General features: G+C 33.9%; 1 protein-coding gene across 1 annotated transcript in view; it reads left to right on the top strand.

Annotated features, from left to right (window-relative positions):
* Positions 1-27,759, top strand: part of dst (dystonin) — a 360,347-nt gene that overhangs the window by 50,520 nt on the left and 282,068 nt on the right. Inside the window, exons 6-9 of the mRNA XM_056470777.1 lie at positions 8,244-8,333; positions 11,388-11,507; positions 18,785-18,862; positions 22,946-23,038. Of these exons, the coding sequence (XP_056326752.1) occupies positions 8,244-8,333; positions 11,388-11,507; positions 18,785-18,862; positions 22,946-23,038 (381 nt within the window). The remainder of the gene's footprint in view (positions 1-8,243; positions 8,334-11,387; positions 11,508-18,784; positions 18,863-22,945; positions 23,039-27,759) is intronic.

Below are 27,759 nucleotides of genomic sequence, written 5' to 3'. Positions count from 1 at the left end.
TAATAATAATAATAATAATAATAATAAATAATAAATGCTGGAATAAACACGGTCAGTTCATTATCAGTAAAGCACACGCTGAAGTGTCTAAACATTTCACGATACGCACAACATCATATACATCTGTAATGCTAATCAGACTGACCTGATTTATTTCCAAATGACATCTATATACACTACCTGACAGAAGTCTTGTCATGGATCTCAGTTATAAGAGCAGCACATAATAACTTGACTTCTAGTTGATGATTTGGAAAAGTGTCAGAAGGTGGATTTCTCTGCTGAATCATCTGTTGATCTGCATCCTAATCATCACCAATACTGCAGAAGATCTACTGGAACCAGCATGGACCCAAGATTATCATTGAAATCAGTCAAGTTTGGTGAAGGAAAAATCATGGTTTGGGGTTCCATTCAGTATGGGGGCGTGCGAGAGATCTGCAGAGTGGATGATCAACATCAACAGCCTGAGGTATCAAGACATTTGTGCTGCCCATTACATTACAAACCACAGGAGAGGGTGAATTCTCCAGCAGGATAGCGCTCCTTCTCATACTTCAGCCTCCACATCAAAGCTCCTGAAAGCAAAGAAGGTCAAGGTGCTCCAGGATTGGCCAGCCCAGTCACCAGACATGAACATTATCGAGCATGTCTGGGGTAAGATGAAGGAGGAGGCGTTGAAGATGAACACAAAGACTCTTGATGAACTCTGGAAGTCCTGCAAGAAGGCTTTCTTCACCATTCCAGATGACTTTATTAATCAGTGATTTGAGTCATGTCAGAGATGTATAGATGCAGTCCTCCAAGCTCATGATGGAGTCAGACACAATATTCATTCTGTTTCCACTGCAGCATGAGCACATATTCTATACTGGACATTATTGAAGGTTCAGTGAGCAGACTTTAGTCTAAGCAGAGTCAGACCTTACTGTCCTAAGGAAATCAGTCAAAATCAGGACATGATCAGATTTTTTTAGGCAAAATAAGCCTCATCCAGAGGCCTTTCATATAAGCCACTTCTGAGACCAAATGATCAACTAGAAGTCAAGTTATTATTTATTGTTACTGAACCTTGGATAGACTGCAAGACTTTTGTCAGGTAGTGTATATTTTTGTAATTGTTTTGTGTTGATTGAGATTTAATTGTCAGGTTCTGCCTGCAAGAAACAGCGTGCCTGACAGAATAACCTCAGTTTGATTTCTGTGTATCTCATCTAGAATCAGACAAATAGACTTTTCGTTGTTCTTACTGTCTTTATTATTATTACTGTCAGTAAGGTAGCGAGGGATTCCCCTATAATGAAATTAACAAGTAATAACTTGTAGGAAAGTTTGATAGAGATCATTGTAAAGGTAACTCTTGTAGTTCTGAGAGATTACTGTAAAAACATCACATTTTCTGCATCAATTCTTTCATATATTTCTTTCCTGCATTATAGGAATTTGATAAAACTACTATTGGAAAATGTACCACTGCCACTTACCGTCTACAACTAGGGCTGGACAGTATGACAAACACAATATTATGGAAGCAGCAACATTAATTTGGAAAGTAATATGCAAAATGGCAATGAAATATGTTTAATGTCTATGTATTTCTGTATATATATCATTTAATATCACAATTTTAGCATTCAGATCAATATTGTTACAGTATATGTTTGTGTTGATAGTTTAAAAGGGTGTTCTTTAAAAAAAGATTTCAATTATAATATAATATAATATAATATAATATAATATAATATAATATAATATAATATAATATAATATAATATAACATAACATAACATAATATAATATAACATAACATAACATAACATAACATAATATATTATAATAAAATATAACATAATATAATATAATATAATATAACATAACATAACATAATATAATATAGCATAACATAACATAACATAATATAATATAATATAATAAAATATAATATAATATAATATAATAAAATATAATATAATATAATATAATATAATATAATATAATATAATATAATATAATATAATAAAATATAATATAATATAATATAATATAATATAATATAATAAAATATAACATAATATAATATAATATAATATAATATAATATAATATAATAAAATATAATATAATATAATATAATATAATATAATATAATATAATAAAATATAATATAATATAATATAACATAATATAATATAATATAATAAAATATAACATAATATAATATAATAAAATATAATATAATATAATGTAATATAATATAATATAATATAATATAACATAATATAATATAATAAAATATAATATAATATAATAAAATATAATATAATATAATATAACATAATATAATATAACATAATATAATATAATATAATATAATATAATAAAATATAATATAATATAATATAATATAATATAACATAATATAATATAATAAAATATAATATAATATAATGTAATATAATATAATATAATATAATATAACATAATATAATATAATAAAATATAATATAATATAATGTAATATAATATAATATAATATAACATAATATAATATAATATAATATAACATAATATAATATAATATAATATAATAAAATATAATATAATATAATATAATATAACATAATATAATATAATATAATAAAATATAATATAATATAATATAATAAAATATAATATAATATAATGTAATATAATATAATATAATATAATATAACATAATATAATATAATAAAATATAATATAATATAATAAAATATAATATAATATAATATAACATAATATAATATAATATAATATAATAAAATATAATATAATATAATATAATATAATATAACATAATATAATATAATAAATATAATATAATATCATATAATATAATATAATATAATATAACATAATATAATATAATAAAATATAATATAATATAATGTAATATAATATAATATAATATAATATAACATAATATAATATAATAAAATATAATATAATATAATAAAATATAATATAATATAATATAACATAATATAATATAATATAACATAATATAATATAATATAATATAATAAAATATAATATAATATAATATAATATAACATAATATAATATAATATAATAAAATATAACATAATATAATATAATAAAATATAATATAATATAATGTAATATAATATAATATAATATAACATAATATAATATAATAAAATATAATATAATATAATAAAATATAATATAATATAATATAATATAACATAATATAATATAATATAATAAAATATAACATAATATAATATAATAAAATATAATATAATATAATGTAATATAATATAATATAATATAACATAATATAATATAATAAAATATAATATAATATAATAAAATATAATATAATATAATATAATATAATAACATATAATATAATATAATATAATAAACATAATATAATAATATAATAATATAATATAATATAATATAATATAATATAATATAATATAATATAATATAATATAATATAATATAATATAATATAACATAATATAATATAATAAAATATAATATAATATAATATAATATAATATAATATAACATAATATAATATAACATAATATAATATAATAAAATATAATATAATATAATAAAATATAATATAATATAATATAACATAATATAATATAATATAATAAAATATAATATAATATAATATAATATAACATAATATAATATAATATAATATAATAAAATATAATATAATATAATATAATATAATATAATATAATATAATATAATATAATATAATATAATATAACATAATATAATATAATAAAATATAATATAATATAATATAATATAATATAATATAACATAATATAATATAATATAATAAAATATAATATAATATAATATAATATAATATAATATAATATAATATAATATAATATAATATAATATAATAATAATATATATATATATATTTGTGTTGTCACGATACTGCAATTCTATAGCAAATGCTACGGAAATTTAAAAAACGTCCAGTTCCCAGAATATTTGAGCGCTGTGGAGCACGTTCTTAAACATTAAACAGCCCTGATTTGCCACTGTGTTCATCTGTTCAACAGAAATGACTGTGATTGGCCGTGAAGTTCATCGGTTCACCGAACTCACCACTGTTTACTGAGTGTAAACACAGATACAGGGACACTGGAGTGTTTTAAAGCCACAAGGATCAGCCGATTCATCAGCAGATTGCTCGTATGTCAGCTTGTAGACAAACCAGCTGATCTTCATGTCTTTAAAACACTCCAGTGTCTCTGTATCTGTGGTTACACTCAATAAACAGCGGTGAGTTCGGTGAACTGATGACTTTCACAGCCAATCACAGTCATTTCTGTTGAGAATGTGAACACAATGGCAAATCAGCGCTGTTTAAGAACGCGCTCAACAGCGCTCAGATGTTAGCAGGAAATGGACATGTTTAAAATTTTAGTATCGAATTCCAGTATCGTGACAACACTATATTTACATCTAAAACTGATTATAATTGTTTATATAGATTTATATAACACTTAGAGAACTACATTTGACTAAATATATGCACATAACTGAGTTACAAATAAATCTATCGGGATAAAAGTAGGATTAGATAGGTTAGAGTTATGGTTAGATCATTTTATTCTGGATCAGCATCTTTTGTTAATCAATAAACAACTTTGCATAGTAATGTTGTCTTAACCCTTTCCCTGCCCATAAACCCAATTCTAGCCAATAACTAGTCTGCTAAATGACTAAATGTAAATCTTTTATAGGATAACAGCATGTAACAGCAGGCCTCCTCTAGTGCCGCTGTATTTCTTATGTAAGTTGCTGATACTGAAGAGAAACAAACTGACCCAGAACTCCAGTTTAACGTCTATTTCAGTCCCGCAGCTGTGGTTGCTGGGATTATGAATGAGAGGACCTGAGTGAAAGCAGGTCAGTAAGGCAGTCATGAATTCAATGGTGTGTTATTTAGGCTGAACCGGCTGGAGGCATTCACGACTGTCAACGAACAGCACCTCACAGGACTGACAGTGTTTACTGTGTGTGTGTGTCTTTTGCGCATGTGTAAGATCAGCAAATGTGCACTGGGTTTTCCAAACAAGTCAATATATTATTACTATATCTGTCACAAATTGAGTTACTTTGGCAAAACTCCACAAAGAGACAAATGCACAGAAAGAAGGCTTCATCATCATTCTGTCATCATATCATGTGTTTCCAGCTACAAAACAAACACTTACCACTGCTGAATATATGGCTGTACATTAATGATCAGGCCTTCAACAACTGGAAGCTAACTCATGAATTAAAGGTGCTGTTTGTAAGATTTTTCCCTCTTCTAAAGCATGTAAATACCAAAATATAATTGCAGATATTTAAGAAACATGCTAAGGGTGTGTTTATCTAAAAATAAACCCCCAAAAAGTCATTATTTCTCCTCTGAAAAACGGGTTCTGTGTCGAAATATCTGTCTCTGTTTTAGTTCTCTATAACCAGCCCACTGCCAGTTTAACTAATTATATTTAAGCACCCTTGGTTGCATTGGTGGGAAACAGTGTATTTATTTAAGACACAGCCAAAAATGTGACTTCTGGAGGACAGTAGCAGCCTTCGAAAAGGAGATGTTATAATAATCATATTTTGGCATCCTAGTTTTGATTTTGCAAACAATACAAATATTATGAACGTGAATATCTTCTGAAATGCACACAGTCTGTTGTTGTCAATCTGGCAACCTACGTGTGCCAAATCTGAAGAGTCTGAACCCTCTCCAATATTTAGAATTTCAGCCGCAATACCAAATTCAATCCTACATAATTGCATTTTTGTAGTATTTTGTAGTATATAGCAGTGTTTCCCAACCCTGTTCCTGAAGGCACACCAACAGTACACATTTTCAATCTCTCCCTAATCCAACACGCCTGAATCATCTCACCAGAACATTATAAGAGACTCCAAAACCTGAATGGGTGAGATAAGGGAGACATCCAAAATATGTTCTGTTGGTGTGCCTCAAGGAACAGGGTTGGGAAACACTGGTATATAGGAACAGAAGAAGCCTCAGAAGCTTGAAAACAGTTGTAACTCGAAGGGATACAGCTGTGGCCGGAAAGTTAATGAGAATTTTTTATATTATGTATTAAATTACCCATAAATTGTATTTGATTAACATCTACACCTACCTCAACCCTACCATCACAGTACTATAAAAACAGTAATTATATAGAATATTATTCATATTACTTATTAAATTACCCATAAGTTGTATTTTATTAACATCTACCCTAACCTAAACCTAAACCTGACGATCACAGTACTATAAAAACAGTAATTATATAGAATATTATTCATATTACTTATTAAATTACCCATAAATTGTATTTTATTAACATTTATTAACCCTCACAGTGATGTAAAAACAGTGAGAATTGTTGTACGGTAATTGTATTAATGTAATAACATAAATAATTGTTGTTCATTTCCGGCCGCAGATGTCTCCCTTCTAGACTTTATCTTTAAAAGCTGGCAACTATGTTGATGGTCATTACAGTTGTCCAATCAAAATACACTAGCTCAGCTGGCCAATCAGAGCACTCGAGCTTTTGAGAAGGCGTGGCTTGTAGAAACCAGACCAAGAATGTTTCAGATTACAGTAATGTGTTGTTGGACCATTACAGCATGGTAACCTGCTCTACACCCATCCATAAAGTGAATATCATATCTGAAGTGCAGATATGAGCTGGTTTGGTGCTGATGTGTTTAAACAGGCCTGCTGAGGGTGTGATTGTGTCTCCGTCATGTGAAAGGGTGCGTCTGGGCTTTTTGTCTTATGAAGGGTAAAACCACAGTGCTGGGAGTGTCTTATCTCATTGCCATGCCAAGTGTCATTCATTGCTGGAATTGATAGTTAATGAATGGATCCTGTGCAAGCCCTTTAAGATAATATACGGTGTGACTCAGGTGTCATAAATTCTTTAGCAGTGATGTGAAATAGATGAAAATAACAATACTGTAATAATTTATAGTAAAACTATAGTGATTCTAACTATACTATTGAATTAATACACTCACCTGCCACTTTATTAGGTACACCTGTCCAACTGCTCGTTAACGCAAATGTCTAATCAGCCAATCACATGGCAGCAACTCAATGCATTTAGGCATGTAGACATGATCAAGACGATCAAAGCGAGCATCAGAATGGGGAAGAAAGGGGATTTAAGTGACTTTGAACGTGGCATGGTTGTTGGTGCCAGACTGGCTGGTCTGAGTATTTCAGAAACTGCTGATCTACTGGGATTTTCACGCACAACCATCTCTAGGGTTTGCAGAGAATGGTCAGAAAAAGAGGAAATATCCAGTGAGCGGCAGTTCTGTGGGCGCAAATGCCTTGTTGATGCCAGAGGTCAGAGGAGAATGGCCAGACTGGTTCCAGCTGATAGAAAGGCAACAGTAACTCAAATAAGCACTCGTTACAACCGAGGTCTGCAGAAGAGCATCTCTAAAAACACAACACGTCCAACCTTGAGGCGGATGGGCTACAGCAGCAGAAGACCACACCGGGTGCCACTCCTGTCAGCTAAGAACAGGAAACTGAGGCTACAATTCACACAGGCTCACCAAAACTGGACAATAGAAGATTGGAGAAACGTTGCCTGGTCTGATGAGTCTCCATTTCTGCTGACACATTCGGATGGTCGGGTTAGAATTTGGCGTCAACAACATGAAAGCATGGATCCATCCTGCCTTGTATCAGCGGTTCAGGCTGGTGGTTGTCGTGTAATGGTGTGGGGGAGATTTTCTTGGCACACTTTGGGTCCATTAGTACCAATTGAGCATCGTGTCAACACCACAGCCTACCTGAGTATTGTTGCTGACCATGTCCATCCCTTTATGAGCACAGTGTCTCCATCTTCTGATGGCTACTTCCAGCAGGATAACGCACCATGTCATAAAGCGCCAATCATCTCAGACTGGTTTCTTGAACATGACAGATGTCAGTTTTGACAGCAAACAGAAATGGTGAGCTGGAGGAGTCTTTTAGGTTGTAATAACTCTCCCCAAACCCTTTTCCCCATCTTTGCATACTTTACTACATCCAATCAGCTCGCAGTAGAATAAAACAAGCCACGCCCACTGTTTTCTCATTTAATATTCCGTATCTCTAAGAACCGCGTCACAATAAAAGCTTCTCTCCTTTGTTTGTTGCAGGTCCGAAAGCACGTGAATGACCTGTATGAGGATTTGCGGGATGGACATAACCTGATCTCCCTTCTGGAGGTGTTGTCCGGCGAGACTCTGGTGAGTTTTGCTCTGTATCTGCTCATGTTTTTTTATATCTGAAACACATGGTTGATTATGAAGGGCCTTCGTAGATTCACCATCCACACCAGTCCACATCTGTGTGTGTGTGTGTGTGTGTGTGTGTGCGTTTGTATGTGTGTGTGTTGCTAATCCATCAGGCTGATTAAATGTCCACTCACACACTGATCAGCTTTGCTAAACTTAATGTCCATTCATGCTTTAAGGCCCGTTCACATTAAAGACGATATCTATAAATATAATAATAACTATACTGTTGTCTGCAACACGGTGGCTCAGTGGTTAGCACTGTGGCCTCACAGCAAGAAGATCGCTGGTTTGAGCCCCGATTGGGCCAGTTGGCGTTTCTGTGTGGAGTTTGCATGTTCTCCCTGTGTTGGCGTGGGTTTCCTTCGAGTGCTCCGGTTTCCCCCACAGTCCAAACACATGTACTATAGGAGAATTGATGAAGTAAATTAGCTGTAGTGTATTAGTGTGTGTTAATGAGAGTGTATGGGTGTTTCCCAGTACTGGGAATCCCCAAATAAGGGATTAAGCCGAAGGGAAATGAATGAATGAATATTTTTGTCCACTCCAGCAAACGATAAAGATCTGTTTATTTTTAGTTTACTTCATGCATTTCTCCTTATAACCAGCAGGTGTCCTCAGTGTTACTAGCGCATCTGACCAGTGAATCCAGCTCGTGTAATCTATCTAATCAGTGGATTTATTGATGACAGTGTAGTGGAATAAAAACAACGCTAATTATTTTCCCCAGCATTTTCAAAGGTGGAAACACAAAGACACTGGAACTATACTCGCACCTGAGGTTATTTTTATATTTCAGTTTGCTAGGGTGGATAGTTTTAAATAATAAAAAAATCATTGCTTTCCATGGTATAATAAATTGTTTTCTAGATGATCATTATCTTTAAATATCTTTAAAAAGAGGCTTTAACATCAAGCAGAGCTTCTCCACAATATTGCCTTTAGCTTTAAAGTGCACATGCGTTTTATATTTCAATGGCTTCTGACTGACAGTATTTCATCAATTATTAGCTGGAAAATAAAACGTATCGATATTTATTCTGTATCATTATAGCCGTGGTCTGAACTCTGCGGTTGTTTTACATTCACAACGATGTATTTATCATTATCTTTATAGTTATCGTGCTTGGTGTGAACGAGCCTTTACAGCAGCTAATGGTGCTAATAGAGTAACATGTGAAGCTGTCTTTGCTTATTTACACACTAGTGCTCAATTCTCATTCTCTTATTCTGATTTAAACATAGTGGATGTAAATATTTGCAAAAAAAAAGTGTTCCTTAAGATAAATACAACCTCAAGTCAGAAAAAGCTGAGACAGTATGGAAAATGCAAATAAAAAAAGAAAGCAGTGATTTCTAAATGTACTTTGATTTGTATTTTATTGCAGACAATACAACAGACATTATTTAATGTGCTGCTCATGATTTGTAGTGTTTTTGTGTTTAAATAAACTCATATTTCAATTTTGGTTCTTGCAACACATTTCAAGTAAAGTTGTATCAGTAAAGCATTTACCACTCTGTAATGTTGCCATTCCTTCTCACATCACTTAAAAGACATTTAGGGACTGAAGACACCGAGTGATGAAGAGTTTCAGGTGAAATGTTGTCCCATTCTTCCTGCAAACAAGTCTTAATGTGCGCAACAGTACGGGGTCTTTGTAGCAAAATGCGCCACACATTCTTTATTGGAGACAGGTCAGGACTGCGGGCAGGCCAGTCAAGTACCTGTATCCTCTTCCTCCGCCGCAGGACTCTGTAATGTGTGCAGAATTTGGTTTTGCATTGTTGAAATATGCATGGGCGTGTCTGGAATAGAAGATAGCATATTGTGCTCCATTATCTCTGTGTACTTTCAGCATTAATGGAGCATCACAGAAGTGCAAGGGCACTGACCCAACCCCATACCATGACCGTGGCTTTTCGACTTGTTGCTGGTAAAAGTCTGGATGATCCTTTTCTACTTTGGTCCAGAGCTCACAACATCCGTTTCTCCTAATAAATACCTGAAATACTTATTCATCTGACCACAGTACTCGTTTCCACTGTGTGATGCTCCATCCCAGACACCTACGAGCCCAGGGAAGTTAATAGTGCTTCTGGACACTGTTAACATAGGGCTTCCTTTTTGGCACAGTACAGTTTTAACTGGCATTTGTGAATGTAACTACCTATTGTGGTACTTGACAAAGGTTTGCCGCAGTATTCCTGAGCCCATGTGGTGATATTGCTTATAGATGAATGAGGATTCTTGATGCAGCGCCCCCTGAGGGATCGGAGATCATGGTCGTTCAGCTTAGGCTTGCGCTCTTGTCCTTTACGCACTGAAGTTCCTCCAGATTCCTCGAGTCTTTTAATAATGTTCTGCACTGTTGGAGCTGAAATATCCAAATGTCTGCCTCTCTACTATTGAGGAACATTATGTTTAAACATTTAAAATCATTTTCTCACATATTTGTTGACAAACTGGCGATCCTCAGCCCATCTTTGCTCCTAAAGGACTAGACCTTTCTTGGATGCTGCTTTTGTACCAAATCAGTCACCTGTTGACATCACCTGTTGTTCACATCATCATTATTTCACCAGTTTACCTGATTACGAGCCCTAAACTGCTCCTGTCACAACTGTTTTTGGAGTGTGTTGCAGGTCTGAATGACAAGAAAGGATGCATATTTACAACTGAAATGAAGCTGAGCAGAGAAAACATGAAATATTTTGTGTTCACACTGTCTGCAATCAAATACAAGTAAAGGCAAATGTGTAAATCATACTTTTTCATACTGTCCCACCTTTTTCTGATTTGGAGCTGTATATACTGTATCCAAGTGACCCTCCCAGCACCAGTTACTGTGAGAACGCTCTCTGCTCTGAGATGGTTCTCATCGTTTCTTCTCATGGTTGTCTTCTGTCCCGCTCATCTTCTTCTTCTGTCCATCTCTCATGTGTCTCTGTGTCTGTGTGTGTATGTCTGTATGTGTGTGTCTCTCTCTGTGCTCCCGCTGTAAGCCAAGGGAGCGTGATTTACTGAAGACGTTGCGGTTGGTGAGTGCGGCTGACGCATGTGCGGTTGAGAAGCATGGACGTGCCCTTCGTCATGATGATGATGATGAGGATGAGGATAAGGGGGTATGTGTGGACACGGGTCCTCCTGCCCCCTCAATAACACCACTAATGTAGAGCGTGCTGTGATCTTAACCTGAGAGACAAACTCTGTGGACTGCAGGACTTTACTGAGCCTTGCAAAATTCAGCAGATAGCCAGGTTGGATTCATCCAACATATGGGTTAGATTGGCAAATATCGCCCTGCGGGATGCTGTGATGTGCTCCAGAATGCCAGCTTGGTCATTTCTCAAGACATAAAAAGCTTGAACTGTGAACTAAAGGCCTGATTTAAGTCCGCTTTGCTTCGAGAGTGTTAAAAACCCCATAAAATTAAACATAAAACACCCCTAACGGTTTAAAAAACTTAGGTTTCAGAATCTATTATTATTTTAAACTTTAGATTATTGAAGTAAACCCATTAGTAAACAGGTAAACTCATCCACTCACTAGTCAACAAGGAAACTCATTAGTAAATAGGTAAACTCATCCACTCACTAGTCAAGAAGTAAACTCATTAGTTCACAGGTAAACTCATCCACTCACTAGTCAACAAGTAAACTCATTAGTTAACAGGTAAACTCATCCACTCACTAGTCAACAAGTAAACCCATTAGTAAACAGGTAAACTCATCCACTCACTAGTCAACAAGGAAACTCATTAGTAAACAGGTAAACTCATCCACTCACTAGTCAACAAGGAAACTCATTAGTAAACAGGTAAACTCATCCACTCACTAGTCAACAAGGAAACTCATTAGTAAACAGGTAAACTCATCCGCTCACTAGTCAACAAGTAAACTCATAAGTAAACAGGCTAACTTGCCTACTCATTGGTGATCATGTAAACTCATTAGTAAACATGTAAACATATCCCCTCTCTAATGAACAGGTAAACTCATTAATAAACCAATAAACTCATCCATTCACTAGTGAACAAGTAAAGTCATTAGTAAACAGGCTAACTTGCCTACTCACTGGTCATGAAGTAAAACTCATTAGTAAACAAGTAAACTTTTCCACTCACTAGTCAACAAGTAAACTCATTGGTAAAAAGGTTAACTTGTCTACTCACTGGTCATGGAGTAAACTCATTAGTAAGCAGTTGAACTCATGCACTCACTAGTCAACAAGTAAACTCATTAGTTAACAGGTGAACTTGCCTACTCACTAGTGAACAAGTAAACTCATTATTAAACAGGTGAAGTTGCCTATATGCTGGTCATCAACTAAGCTCATTAGTAAACATGTAAACTCATCCATTCACTAATGAACAAGTAAACTCATTAGTGAAACATGTAAACTCATCCACTCACTAGTCAACAAGTAAACTCATTAGTTAACAGGTAAACTCATCCATTCACTAATGAACAAGTAAACTCATTAGTGAAACATGTAAACTCATCCACTCACTAGTCAACAAGTAAACTCATTAGTAAACATGTAAACTCATCCACTCACTAGTCAACAAGTAAACTCATTAGTTAACAGGTAAACTCATCCACTCACTAGTCAACAAGTAAACTCTTTAGTAAACATGTAAACTCATCCACTCACTAGTCAACAAGTAAACTCATTAGTAAACATGTAAACTCATCCACTCACTAGTGAACAAGTAAACTCATTAGTAAACCTGTAAACTCATCCACTCACTAGTCAACAAGGAAACTCATTAGTAAACAGGTAAACTCATCCGCTCACTAGTCAACAAGTAAACTCATTAGTAAACAGGTAAACTCATCCGCTCACTAGTCAACAAGTAAACTCATTAGTAAACAGGTAAACTCATCCGCTCACTAGTCAACAAGTAAACTCATTAGTAAACATGTAAACTCATCCACTCACTAGTCAACAAGTAAACTCATTAGTAAACAGGTAAACTCATCCGCTCACTAGTCAACAAGTAAACTCATTAGTAAACATGTAAACTCATCCACTCACTAGTCAACAAGTAAACTCATTAGTAAACAGGTAAACTCATCCGCTCACTAGTCAACAAGGAAACTCATTAGTAAACAGGTAAACTCATCCGCTCACTAGTCAACAAGTAAACTCATTAGTAAACAGGTAAACTCATCCACTCACTAGTCAACAAGTAAACTCATTAGTAAACATGTAAACTCATCCGCTCACTAGTCAACAAGTAAACTCATTAGTAAACAGGTAAACTCATCCACTCACTAGTCAACAAGTAAACTCATTAGTAAACATGTAAACTCATCCACTCACTAGTCAACAAGTAAACTCATTAGTAAACATGTAAACTCATCCACTCACTAGTCAACAAGTAAACTCATTAGTAAACATGTAAACTCATCCAGTCACTAGTCAACAAGTAAACTCATTAGTTAACAGGTAAACTCATCCACTCACTAGTCAACAAGTAAACTCATTAGTAAACATGTAAACTCATCCACTCACTAGTCAACAAGTAAACTCATTAGTAAACATGTAAACTCATCCAGTCACTAGTCAACAAGTAAACTCATTAGTTAACAGGTAAACTCATCCAGTCACTAGTCAACAAGTAAACTCATTAGTTAACAGGTAAACTCATCCACTCACAAGTCAACAAGTAAACTCATTAGTTAACAGGTAAACTCATCCACTCACTAGTGAACAAGTAAACTCATTAGTTAACAGGTAAACTCATCCACTCACTAGTCAACAGTTAAACTCATTAGTTAACAGGTAAACTCATCCACTCACTAGTCAACAAGTAAACTCATTAGTAAACGGGTAAACTCATCCACTCACTAGTCAACAAGTAAACTCATTAGTAAACGGGTAAACTCATCCACTCACTAGTCAACAAGTAAACTCATTAGTAAACGGGTAAACTCATCCACTCACTAGTCAACAAGTAAACTCATTAGTTAACAGGTAAACTCATCCACTCACTAGTCAACAAGTAAACTCATTAGTTAACAGGTAAACTCATCCACTCACTAGTCAACAAGTAAACTCATTAGTAAACATGTAAACTCATCCACTCACTAGTCAACAAGTAAACTCATTAGTAAACAGGTAAACTCATCCGCTCACTAGTCAACAAGTAAACTCATTAGTTAACAGGTAAACTCATCCACTCACTAGTCAACAAGTAAACTCATTAGTTAACAGGTAAACTCATCCACTCACTAGTGAACAAGTAAACTCATTAGTTAACAGGTAAACTCATCCACTCACTAGTCAACAGTTAAACTCATTAGTTAACAGGTAAACTCATCCACTCACTAGTCAACAAGTAAACTCATTAGTAAACATGTAAACTCATCCAGTCACTAGTCAACAAGTAAACTCATTAGTTAACAGGTAAACTCATCCAGTCACTAGTCAACAAGTAAACTCATTAGTAAACATGTAAACTCATCCACTCACTAGTCAACAAGTAAACTCATTAGTAAACGGGTAAACTCATCCACTCACTAGTCAACAAGTAAACTCATTAGTAAACGGGTAAACTCATCCGCTCACTAGTCAACAAGTAAACTCATTAGTTAACAGGTAAACTCATCCACTCACTAGTCAACAAGTAAACTCATTAGTTCACAGGTAAACTCATCCACTCACTAGTCAACAAGTAAACTCATTAGTTAACAGGTAAACTCATCCACTCACTAGTCAACAAGTAAACTCATTAGTTAACAGGTAAACTCATCCACTCACTAGTCAACAAGTAAACTCATTAGTTAACAGGTAAACTCATCCACTCACTAGTCAACAAGTAAACTCATTAGTTAACAGGTAAACTCATCCGCTCACTAGTCAACAAGGAAACTCATTAGTTAACAGGTAAACTCATCCACTCACTAGTCAACAAGTAAACTCATTAGTTCACAGGTAAACTCATCCACTCACTAGTCAACAAGTAAACTCATTAGTTAACAGGTAAACTCATCCACTCACTAGTCAACAAGTAAACTCATTAGTAAACGGGTAAACTCATCCACTCACTAGTCAACAAGTAAACTCATTAGTAAACATGTAAACTCATCCAGTCACTAGTCAACAAGTAAACCCATTAGTAAACAGGTAAACTCATCCACTCACTAGTCAACAAGTAAACTCATTAGTAAACGGGTAAACTCATCCACTCACTAGTCAACAAGTAAACTCATTAGTTAACAGGTAAACTCATCCACTCACTAGTCAACAAGTAAACTCATTAGTTAACAGGTAAACTCATCCACTCACTAGTCAACAAGTAAACTCATTAGTTCACAGGTAAACTCATCCACTCACTAGTGAACAAGTAAACTCATTAGTTCACAGGTAAACTCATCCGCTCACTAGTCAACAAGTAAACTCATTAGTAAACATGTAAACACATCCCCCCACTAATGAACAGGTAAACTCATTAATAAACCAATAAACTCATCCATTCACTGATGAACAAGTAAAGTCATGAGTAAACAGGCTAACTTGCCTGCTCACTGGCCATGAAGTAAAACTCATTAGTAAACAAGTGAACTTGTCCACTCACTAGTCAACAAGTAAACTCATTATTAAACAGGTGAAGTTGCCTACATGCTGGTCATCAACTAAGCTCATTAGTAAACATGTAAACTCATCCATTCACTAATGAACAAGTAAACTCATTAGTGAAACATGTAAACTCATCCACTCACTAGTCAACAAGTAAACTCATTAGTAAACATGTAAACTCATCCACTCACTAGTAAACAAGTAAACTCATTAGTAAACCTGTAAACTCATCCATTGACTAAATGAACAAGTAGACTCATTAGTAAACAGGTTAACTTGCCTACTCACTGGTCATAAAGTAAAACTCAATAGTAAACAAGTGAACTCGTTCACTCACTAGTCAACAAGTAAACTCATTAGTAAACAGGTGAACTCATTCAACAGGTTAACTTGCCTACTCACTGGTCATGAAGTAAAACTCAATAGTAAACAAGTAAACTCGTCCACTCACTAGTGAACAATTAAACTCATTAGTAAACATGCAAACTCATGCAAGAGCAACACTGCTGGTGATCACAACATTCACCAACTCACTCAACATTTGAACTCATCTACTCACTGTAGTCCAAACGTGAGTCATCTGCTCACTAATCAACAGGTTAACCCATACACTCACTATAGTCAACAGACAAGCTCAGTTTATGATCACACTCTCGCTAACTGTTCTAACGCAAAGCTATTTTAACATTCATTTTTACATTGTTTTAAGACATCTTTTAGCTAGCTTAGTAGTCATTTTTTCTGTGTTACCGAAATTAGCATTAGCGTTCATCAGCTAGTTTTATGGGGTCCTATAATGCTCATAATGAATACACAAATTCGCAAACGTGCCTTTAAATCAAAGTGACATGGTGATGGAAACCTCTTTTGGTTATTTGGATTGACTCCTCCCATTATTCTGTAAAAACAACAACAACAGCATAAACACCCATCAGTCCTTTACTTCCAGTCTCACTCGGGGAAAGAGTTTTGTGGAAGCTGATCCTCCATAAGTCATCCATCATCTGCTCAATAGTGTTCATTTCTCTGTTAATCTGCACACACTTTTAATGAGTGACTTAGAGAAATGCTCATCCAGGAGCTCCATCTGAGCAGGAAAGTGGAGATTTTTTCTTCTTCTTCTCCATCTGTTCCAAGTAGAAATCTGATACATGACAATATATGCAAAATAACTGAGATACAGGTTCATATTTGACTTTCACAGATAAAAAATGTCATATATGCAACGTATATTTGGAAATAGGGCAGCACGGTGGCTCAGTGGTTAGCATTGTGGCCTCAGCACAAAGGTCACTGGTTTAAGTCCCAGCTGGGCCAGTTGGCATTTCTGTGTGGAGTTTGCATGTTCTCCCCATGTTGGCGTGGGTTTCCTCCGGGTGCTCTGGTTTCCCCCACAAGTCCAAACACATGCGCTATAGGGGAATTGATCAACTAAATTGGCTATAGTGTATGAGTGTGTAAATGTGAGCGTGAATGTGTGTTTGGAAGGGCATCCACTGTGTAAAACATATGCTGGAATAGTTGGCGGTTCATTCTGCAGTGGCTACCCTTGATTTACATTTACATTTAGTCATTTAGCAGACGCCTTTATTCAAAGCGACTTACAAATGAGGACAAGGAAGCAATTTACACAACTAATAGAGCAGCAGTGTATAAGTGCTGTAGGCGAGTTTCAGGTGTGTAAAGTCTAAGGAGCAAAGCATTAGTAATGTAAGGTTTTGTTTTTGAGAGAGTACAGGTAGTGGTATAGCCAGAGAGGCAGTTGCAGATTAGGAAGGTTGATAAATAAGGGACTAAGCCAAAGGAAAATGCTATGTAAACGCTTGTATATATATTTTCAAGCATTAGAATAACAAATATATACATATATGTTCAAATATATAAGCTATAATGTTATATATGTGTTCATATATGCTTATAATATTTGTTTTTATAAAATATTTATTCTTTTTCAATATTTCTCAACAGATCAAGGACATTTTCATAGTATTTCTTATAATATATATACATTTTTATTCTGGGTAAAGACTTATTTCTTTTATTTTGGCTGAAATAAAACATAATAGTTTTAATAACTCATTTCTAATAACTGATTTCTTTTATCTTAGCCATGATAACTAAATAATATTTGACTAGATATTCTTTAAGACACCAGTATACAGCTTAAAGTGACATTTAAAGGCTTCACTAGGGTAATTAGGGTAAAGTTAGGGTAATTAGGCAGGTCATTGTGTAACAGTGGTTTATTCTGTCAATTTAGTTCATTAATTCAAAACTAATATTGCTGAAGGGGGTTAATAATATTGACCTTAAAATGGCTTTAAAGAATTTAAAAACTGCTTTCATTCTAGCTGAAATAAAACAAATAAGACTTTCTCCAGAAGAAAAAATATTATAGGAATACTGTGAAAATTTTCTAAATCTGTTGGGAAATATTTGAAAAATAAATCACAGGAGGCCGAATAATTCTGACTTCAACTGTATCTGTGAAATCCGAAATAAACTGTTCATGTAATTTGCATATATTCCCATGCATAATGTGTCCTCTCACTGCTTTATTGCTCCGTGTCTCCGACGCTGCGTTTGGCTTTGTGTTCTTCTTCTTCTTCATCATCCTGCAAACTGATCTCAGAGCTGTGTGAAGGTATAGTCAGACAGTAGTTGAGATGCATCTGTGAGTCTCTCTCCCGCAGCAGATGTTTTTCTCTGTGTGTTTCTGCTGGCCGTGTGGTGAGTTCCTGCTGTCGAAGGATCTTCTCTGTCTGATGAATCTGTACTGATGATTTATTTGTCTGCATCTCTCTCATCCTTACAGCCGCGGGAGAAAGGCCGCATGCGCTTCCACAGACTCCAGAATGTACAGATCGCGCTCGACTACTTAAAAAGACGCCAGGTAAGACAAATAATCGGATTTCATGCATTTAAAGAGGGCCTATTATGCAAAAATCACTTTTATATGGGGTTTAAACACACTTGTGTGGTTAGAGCGTATTAATATAACCTGCTTCTAATGGTAAACATGTATTAATTGTATGTGTTATAATCAGACTTGATGTAAACAGTCTGCAGAAACACTTTGATTGACACTCTCCCTTTGTACGTGTCATCAGAGGGGGAAAGCCCCGCCCACTAGTGCCTTCTCTCCCTCATCAGTCTTGTTTTTGAATTTGCCACTATGCTGATGTATAGGCATTTGTAGCTCCGCCCTCTTTTGAAAAGAGCACAATCTCTTTAAAGCGACAGTCACCAAAACACCACACACACAAAGCCTAAAAGGGTCAGTCTCAGAGAGTTAGAAAACATTATCTGTGTGGTATTTTGAGCTGAAACTCCACACACACACACACACACACTCCAGAGACATCAGAGACGCATTTTACATCTTGTAAAAACAGGCATAATATAGGTCTCCTTTAACGGGGTAGTTTACCTAAAAATAAAAAATCCTTCACTTGCTGAATTTCTTTCTGTTAAACACAAAGGAAGATATTTCGAAGAATGATAGTTGCTGTTACCCATTGACTTCAATAGTGGATTTTTTTTAATATTCCTACCATGCAAGTCAACCATCATTCTTCAAAATATCTTCTTCTGTGTTCAAAAGAGGGAGAATAAATAAGGTAGTTTTCAATTTGGGTGAGCTGTATCTTTAAATATGCTTTTAAACGACAAAGATGAGCAGTTCTGCTTAAGATGATAGCTGATACCGGAGGAGGAAGAAGACTTTGACATCAGAAATCAGAAATATTTGAGATCGTCGTCTGTTTAACACCCTTTACATGTTACTATATATGTATAATGGTGCACGATCTCTCGTTTGTAATGACTTGAATACACTATAAATATATTTCAGTGATGTTTGAAGCTAATAAATGAAGAAAGGAATAAATGTGATTAGATTTTGTGGAACAGCTGAAGGATTATTGTTATAAGATTATTCTTATAATAAATAATATTAAAATAAAGGGTATAATATTAATACAGAGTATAATAGTACAGGGTATAATATTAGTTCAGGGTATAATATTAATACAATACAGGGTATAATATTAATACAGGGTATAATATTAATACAGGGTATAATATTAGTTCAGGGTATAATATTAATACAATACAGGGTATAATATTAATACAGGGTATAATATTAATACAGGGTATAATATTAGTACAGGGTATAATATTAGTACAGGGTATAATATTAATACAGGGTATAATATTAATAAAGGGTATAATATTAATACAGGGTATAATATTAATACAGGGTATAATATTAATACAGGGTATAATATTAGTTCAGGGTATAATATTAATACAATACAGGGTATAATATTAATACAGGGTATAATATTAATACAGGGTATAATATTAATACAGGGTATAATATTAGTACAGGGTATAATATTAATACAGGGTATAATATTAATACAGGGTATAATATTAATAAAGGGTATAATATTAAAACAGGGTATAATATTAATACAGGGTATAATATTAATAAAGGGTATAATATTAATAAAGGGTATAATATTAGTACAGGGTATAATATTAATAAAGGGTATAATATTAATAAAGGGTATAATATTAATAAAGGGTATAATATTAGTACAGGGTATAATATTAATAAAGGGTATAATATTAATACAGGGTATAATATTAATAAAGGGTATAATATTAATAAAGGGTATAATATTAATACAGGGTATAATATTAATACAGGGTATAATATTAATAAAGGGTATAATATTAATACAGGGTATAATATTAATAAAGGGTATAATATTAATACAGGGTATAATATTAATAAAGGGTATAATATTAATACAGGGTATAATATTAATAAAGGGTATAATATTAATAAAGGGTATAATATTAATACAGGGTATAATATTAATAAAGGGTATAATATTAATACAGGGTATAATATTAATAAAGGGTATAATATTAGTACAGGGTATAATATTAATAAAGGGTATAATATTAATACAGGGTATAATATTAATAAAGGGTATAATATTAATAAAGGGTATAATATTAATACAGGGTATAATATTAATACAGGGTATAATATTAATAAAGGGTATAATATTAATACAGGGTATAATATTAATAAAGGGTATAATATTAATACAGGGTATAATATTAATAAAGGGTATAATATTAATACAGGGTATAATATTAATAAAGGGTATAATATTAATAAAGGGTATAATATTAATACAGGGTATAATATTAATAAAGGGTATAATATTAGTACAGGGTATAATATTAGTACAGGGTATAATATTAATACAGGGTATAATATTAGTACAGGGTATAATATTAATAAAGGGTATAATATTAGTACAGGGTATAATATTAGTACAGGGTATAATATTAATACAGGGTATAATATTAATACAGGGTATAATATTAATAAAGGGTATAATAATAAAGAGTATAATATTAGTACAGGGTATAATATTAATACAGGGTATAATATTAATACAGGGTATAATATTAGTACAGGGTATAATATTAGTACAGGGTATAATATTAGTACAGGGTATAATATTAATACAGGGTATAATATTAATACAGGGTATAATAATAATACAGGGTATAATATTAATACAGGGTATAACATTAATTATTTTAATATTGTTGTGAACTTATATAATGGTATTTTTTGTCATGGATAAGATGCTGTCCTTTTGTGGAACGCAAAAGCATACAGTATTGCATTTATAAGCTATAAAAATGATCAGCTTGTCACTATTTCTAGATGCTCAATGCTTCAAATGTGGTTATTTGAGTCAGAAATTATAAATAGACTCTTCATGTTCCTAAGGATAAAGTCTGTCCTCTGGTGCCCTCTAGTGGTGAGACACTGACTCTGTTACATCACTGATATAAGCAGCATGTTGTTTGTTATAGATTTATAGCTCTTGGAATTATTTATGATCTAGAAGTTGATTGCATTATAGATTAATTCCAGTAAACAAATGCATCTGAGTTGCAGTATAATAAAGAAGAGTCAACTCAAAGAGTCAACTCAATATCAACTCAAATAAATCATGCCCTTGTGATTAAGCAGCAATTGAAAGAGCGTGCATCTAAAATATAGCCTATAATAATGTCATATTTTATGTGTTTTGTTAGTCAAATTCAGATTTCAGTTCATTTAAAGAAATGAAAATGTGTTTTTAATGTGAACTACAGTAGGCATTGACTTTAGAACAAAGCACAGGGTGTCCGCAGGGTCTTAAAAAGCGGTAAAAGTTGAGACATTTAAGGCCCTTAAAAACTCTATTTTACAAGGTATTCAATTCTTAAATAATCTGCAAAATCTTGTGTAGTTTAAGAATTAAAATAAGGAAATAAAAAGAAAAATAAATAGTGACATACTCATTTTATTTGGCCACTTTATTAGGTACACCTTACTAGCGCCCGTTTAGACCTCATTTTGAATTCAGAACTCTCTTAATCCTTTGTGGCATAGATTCAACAAGGTACTGGAAATATTCCTCAGAGATTTTGCTCCATATTGACATGATGGCATGTCATGTTAAAAGGAGTTAGCACAAGCTAAGAGTCTTTAGTTGAGTATTAAATAGTAGTAAATATGCTGTAAGTTAAAATGTGGCCAATGTTACCGGTTGAATCCTAAAGTGGCGATGAGCTCTCAAAGTGTATGGAAAGAGTCCAAAAAAAAGCGTTGATTTTACCTCTGTGATTTCTGTGTATTCCCTGCAGGAGCATAACAAATTAATGAAAAAACAGTCATTGCAGTTTGTTGCAAACAATTGATATGGGCTGAATTTAACCAAACAAATGAAGTTGAACATGACTACATTTAATTAGTTTGATTAAATTCATCCCATATAAAAGGTTTGCAACCACTTTCCTCAAGATTTTTCAGTGTCGAGCCTTGTGCATTATGTATTCATGATTGCATTATTTGTCAGTATTTAACCACATAACCATATTATTTATCCAGGTCAAACTGGTGAACATCAGGAATGACGACATAACAGATGGAAACCCAAAGCTGACACTGGGATTAATATGGACCATAATTCTGCACTTTCAGGTGAGTCTGGACTTCTAGTGTGTGATTTATTTAAGTCTGCTGCTTATATCAGATGCTTATTGGAGATACATCCAACTGCTTATTTCTCAGTATATAAAGGTTTAGGTGTCATTGAGCTTGTTTTACCTAAATATGAATTTATTCATTCATTTCGGCTTGACTAGTCTTTCTGTACAGTGTTTTAGCTCAGATATAAAAGCTTAGATATACATACAGATATTCTGCTTAGATATGCATGAGAAGAGAGCATGAAACACAATGCAACTGATGCCTTTGTTTGGAGTTCATTGTGTGACCACTAGAGGTCAGGCTTGTTCAATTCAATTCAGTTCAACTCATCTTTATTCCTATAGTGCTTTTACAATGTGGATTGTGTCAAAGCAGCTGAATATAGAAGATTATAGTGAACTGAAACTGTCAGTCCAGTTGTCAGAGATTAAGTTCAGTTTAGTTCAGTGTGGTTTAATTTTCACTAATGAAAGTCCAAACACTGAAGAGCAAATCCATCGATGCGCAGCTCTACAGATCCCGAATCATGCAAGCCAGTGGCGACAGCGGAGAGGAACAAAACTTCACCAATTGCTTGTATCTGCAAACCCGCATTTGCTCACGTTTGCTCAACACTGCTTTTTATTTCACCGTTTTGTAAAAGAGGATGGAAAGCACACGTAGTATATATAATGGTGTAAATTGAGTAGTTTTGTCTCAGTAATTGTAATTTACTAAGTAGTTTTGGAAATGTGTACTTTTATTTTCTCTTGAGTACATTTTTAGTGTGGTATCGGTACTTTTACTCTATTACTTTCCTTCAACCTGCAGTCACTACTTTGTTCTTGTCTATGGGAGTTAGAAAAATCTGTCCTGCGAGTCCAATCAGATCACACACAGAAGGTAAATCACATCATAATGAACTACCTCAAGACATGGGCGATTTATAATTGCAGCAAACTGTTTGGAAGCATTAAAAGAGTCCAAGAAGATGTCCAAAGTCTTAACATGCATTAACTCAGAGACTGTTTAGATCAGGCATGTCCAAGCTCGGTCCCGGAGGGCCGGTGTCCTGCAAAGTTTAGTTCCAACCCCAATTAGACACACCTGGGCTAGCTAATCAAGCACTTACTAGTCTTTCCAGAAACATCCGTGCAGGTGTGTTGAGGCAAGTTGGAGCTAAAATCTGCTGGATACCGGCCCTCCAGGACCGAGTTTGGACACCCCTGGTTTAGATGCATGTCACTGATGAGAAGATGACGGATGTTTACTGTATGATGACCAAAATGGCCTTAAACAACCAGCAGGCACAAGATGTCAACAGGACGTCAGATTGACGTTGTACCTCAACATCATGGGGATGTTGCATTTTGTTTGGAGATGAAAATCGAGCTAGGCCAACGTCAATGTCCAACGTCTAACCTAAAACCAACCAAATATCAATGTCTAATGATGTAACAGCTTGACGTTGTGTGGACGTTCCCATTATTGACATTTATCAGACGTTAGATTTTGGTTGCCATACCTGACGAATAAATGTCAGCATTTGACATCAATATGATGTTGATTTTCGATGTTGGGTCGACGTTGGATTTTGGTTACTTTCTAACAACCTAAAATCGACCGAATATCAACGTCATTATTGGATATCAAAATAAGATTGTCCTAAGATGCTGGCTAGACGTTGAATTTTAGTCCCCTGATGTCACAACCTAAATCTAACCTAATCATAACGTCTTCTGGCAATCACTAAATGCACTACAGAATGTTACGTTTACACACATCCACAAATCCACATGTAAACACATCAGCTTTTAACAGCGTGATACTCACTACTCTTGAGTACTTTTAAAGGGCTACTCTTTACTCATACTTTGAGTAATATTGACAACAGATACTTTTACTCTACTTGCACTACATTTTTAAGCAAGTACTGGTACTTTTACTTGAGTCTGATTATTCAGTACTCTTTCCACCACTGAGTATATATGATTTAAAACACACACACACACACACACACACACAAAACCTACTGTTTTTGTGCATCTTTAACAGTGACTTCTACAGAATTCAAAGTACAGCCACCAAACAGTCCACATTAAGTCTAATTATACAGTGTATTTAATCATTTATGGGCGTTGACGTGGAGAATGAAGGTAAAAAAGCTATTTCTGAACACATTAGCTGGGCCAGACAGAATCTGGGGATGCTATTTCTGTGCAGAAGTTTGACATGAAGGGTGACATGGTGGCTCAGAGGTTAGCACTGCCGCCTCACAGCAAGAAGGTCAATGGTTTGAGCCCCGGCTGGACCAGTTGGCGTTTCTGTGTGGAGTTTGCATGTTCTCCCCGTGTTGACGTGGGTTTCCTCTGGGTGCTCCGGTTTCCCCCACAGTCCAAACACATGCGCTATAGGGGAATTGGAGAACTAAATTGACTGTAGTGTATGAATGTGTGTGCTAATGAGTGTGTATGGGTGTTTCCCAGCACTGGGTTGCTGCTGGAAGGGCATCAGCTGTGTAAAACATATGCTGGAATAGTTGGCGGTTCATTCCGCTGTGGCGACCCCTGATGAATAAAGGGACTGAATAAAATAATTAATAAAATCTGATGTAAATACAAACGCATTTTTTTACACATGGTTAATTTGCGTGAATTGAGTGAAGCATGCAAGACAGATCTTGTGTTTGTAATGACTGGAATATTTTCCAGCTTCAGCCTCTGCGTGTTGATACTGAAATGATGTCTTTAATAAATCAAACGCACAATGAAGTTACTCAGAAAATCTCATAATTGACCATTCTGGCACACGGCACGGTGCTTTATTAAATCAGGGGAAATGTTCCTGCAGGAAAGCACATTACTGAATGACACACACACACACACACACACACGCACACACACACACATACACACAATGATTTTGTTGCTAGGTAGGTATGCACAGTTAGGTACACAGTTGCTAAGTGGCTGTTAGTGTGTTGCATAATAAATATACACAGTACACACACACACACACACACACACACACACACACACATATATTCTGAATTTCTACAGATTTATATTTTGGGCATGCAGCTGCTAAATGGTTGTTTTACTAGGGTGTTCTGCCTATGTTTATTACATAACTATAAATACAAAATGCCATGAAAACAAACGTGTGAACATCTAGATTTATCATTTAGAATATATAGTATATATATAGTACATATTTTGTCAAATGGGGAGGCACGGTGGCACAGTGGGTAGCACAATCGCCTCACAGCAAGAAGGTCACTAGTTCGAGTCCAGGCTGGGTCAGTTGGAGTTTCTGTGTGGAGTTTGCATGTTCTCCCCGTGTTGGTGTGGATTTCCTCCAGGTGCTCCGGTTTCCACAGCCCAAAGACATGTGCTATAGGGGAATTGATGAACTAAATTGGCTGTAGTGTATGAGTGTGTGTGTGTGAATGAGTGTGTATGGGTGTTTCCCAGTACTGGGTTGCGGCTGGAAGGGCATCCGCTGCGTAAAACATATGCTGGATAAGTTGGTGGTTCATTCCGCTGTGGCGACCCCTGATTAATATGTGTATTTTTAAATATATAAACACAGTAAACATTTATTATATAAGTTCAAACTTTTAAATTGGATTAAATGGGATAATTTTAGATTAATTGGTGATTAATAGTCAGTAAACAGTTTAAATATACAGTTTATTTGTATGTATATATTTGTTTCTTTTTTAAATATTTCCCAAACGATGTTTAACAAAGCAAGGAAATGTTCACAGTATGTCTGATAATATTTTTTCTTCTGGAGAAAGTCTTATTTGTTTTATTTCGGCTAGAATAAAAGCAGTTTTTAAATTTTTATGATGCATTTTAAGGTCAATATTATTAGCCCCTTAAACCTGCCTAGTTACCCTAATTAACCTAGTTAAGCCTTTAAATGTCACTTTAAGCTGTATACTAGTGTCTTGAAGAATATCTAGTCTAATATTATTTACTGTCATCATGACAAAGAGAAAATAAATCAGTAATTAGAGATGAGTTATTAAAACTATTATTATAAATGTGTTTAAGAAATATGCTCTCTGTTAAACAGAAATTGGTAAAAACGGGGGGGGGGGGGGGGATCTTCAATTCAGAGGGTTTCAACTGTGTGTATATATATAACACACATATTTTTGCATATTGTGTTTGTGGCAGGGTTTTGTAAACGTCAGATTTTAACTGATCTGGAGTCAGGGAGATGTTGAGCTTTAGGTCACGCAGAGGTTTAACTGCAGCTGCGCATCGGCAGGTCTGTGCCTGTCAAAGACTCTCATCTTCATACAGTTCAAGACAAATATTATTAGCCCTCCTGTGACACACTAACACTTTTACAAATATTTTACAAGTGACTTTAATAGAGAGAAGATTTATTTCAACACATTTCCTATCATAATAGTTTAATAACTCATCTCTAATAACTGATTTATATTCTCTTTGTCATGATGACTGTAAATAATATTAGACTAGATATTCTTCAAGACACTTCTATACAGCTTAAAGTGACATTTAAAGGCTTAACTAGGGTAATTAGGCAATATATAACTTAATATCTTAAGTGGGTTAATAATATTGACCTCAGCAGATATTTATTTTTATTCCAGCCAAACTAAAAGAAATAAGACTCATTATAGGACATTCTATGAAAATGTCCCTGCTCTGATAAACTTGGGAAACGTTTGAATGATTCCCCAGGAGGGTTAA

The sequence above is a fragment of the Danio aesculapii genome, chromosome 13 (genome assembly GCF_903798145.1).
Source record: "Danio aesculapii chromosome 13, fDanAes4.1, whole genome shotgun sequence".
NCBI classification, from domain to species: Eukaryota; Metazoa; Chordata; class Actinopteri; order Cypriniformes; family Danionidae; genus Danio; species Danio aesculapii.
This window is presented reverse-complemented; position numbering and strand designations above follow the sequence as displayed.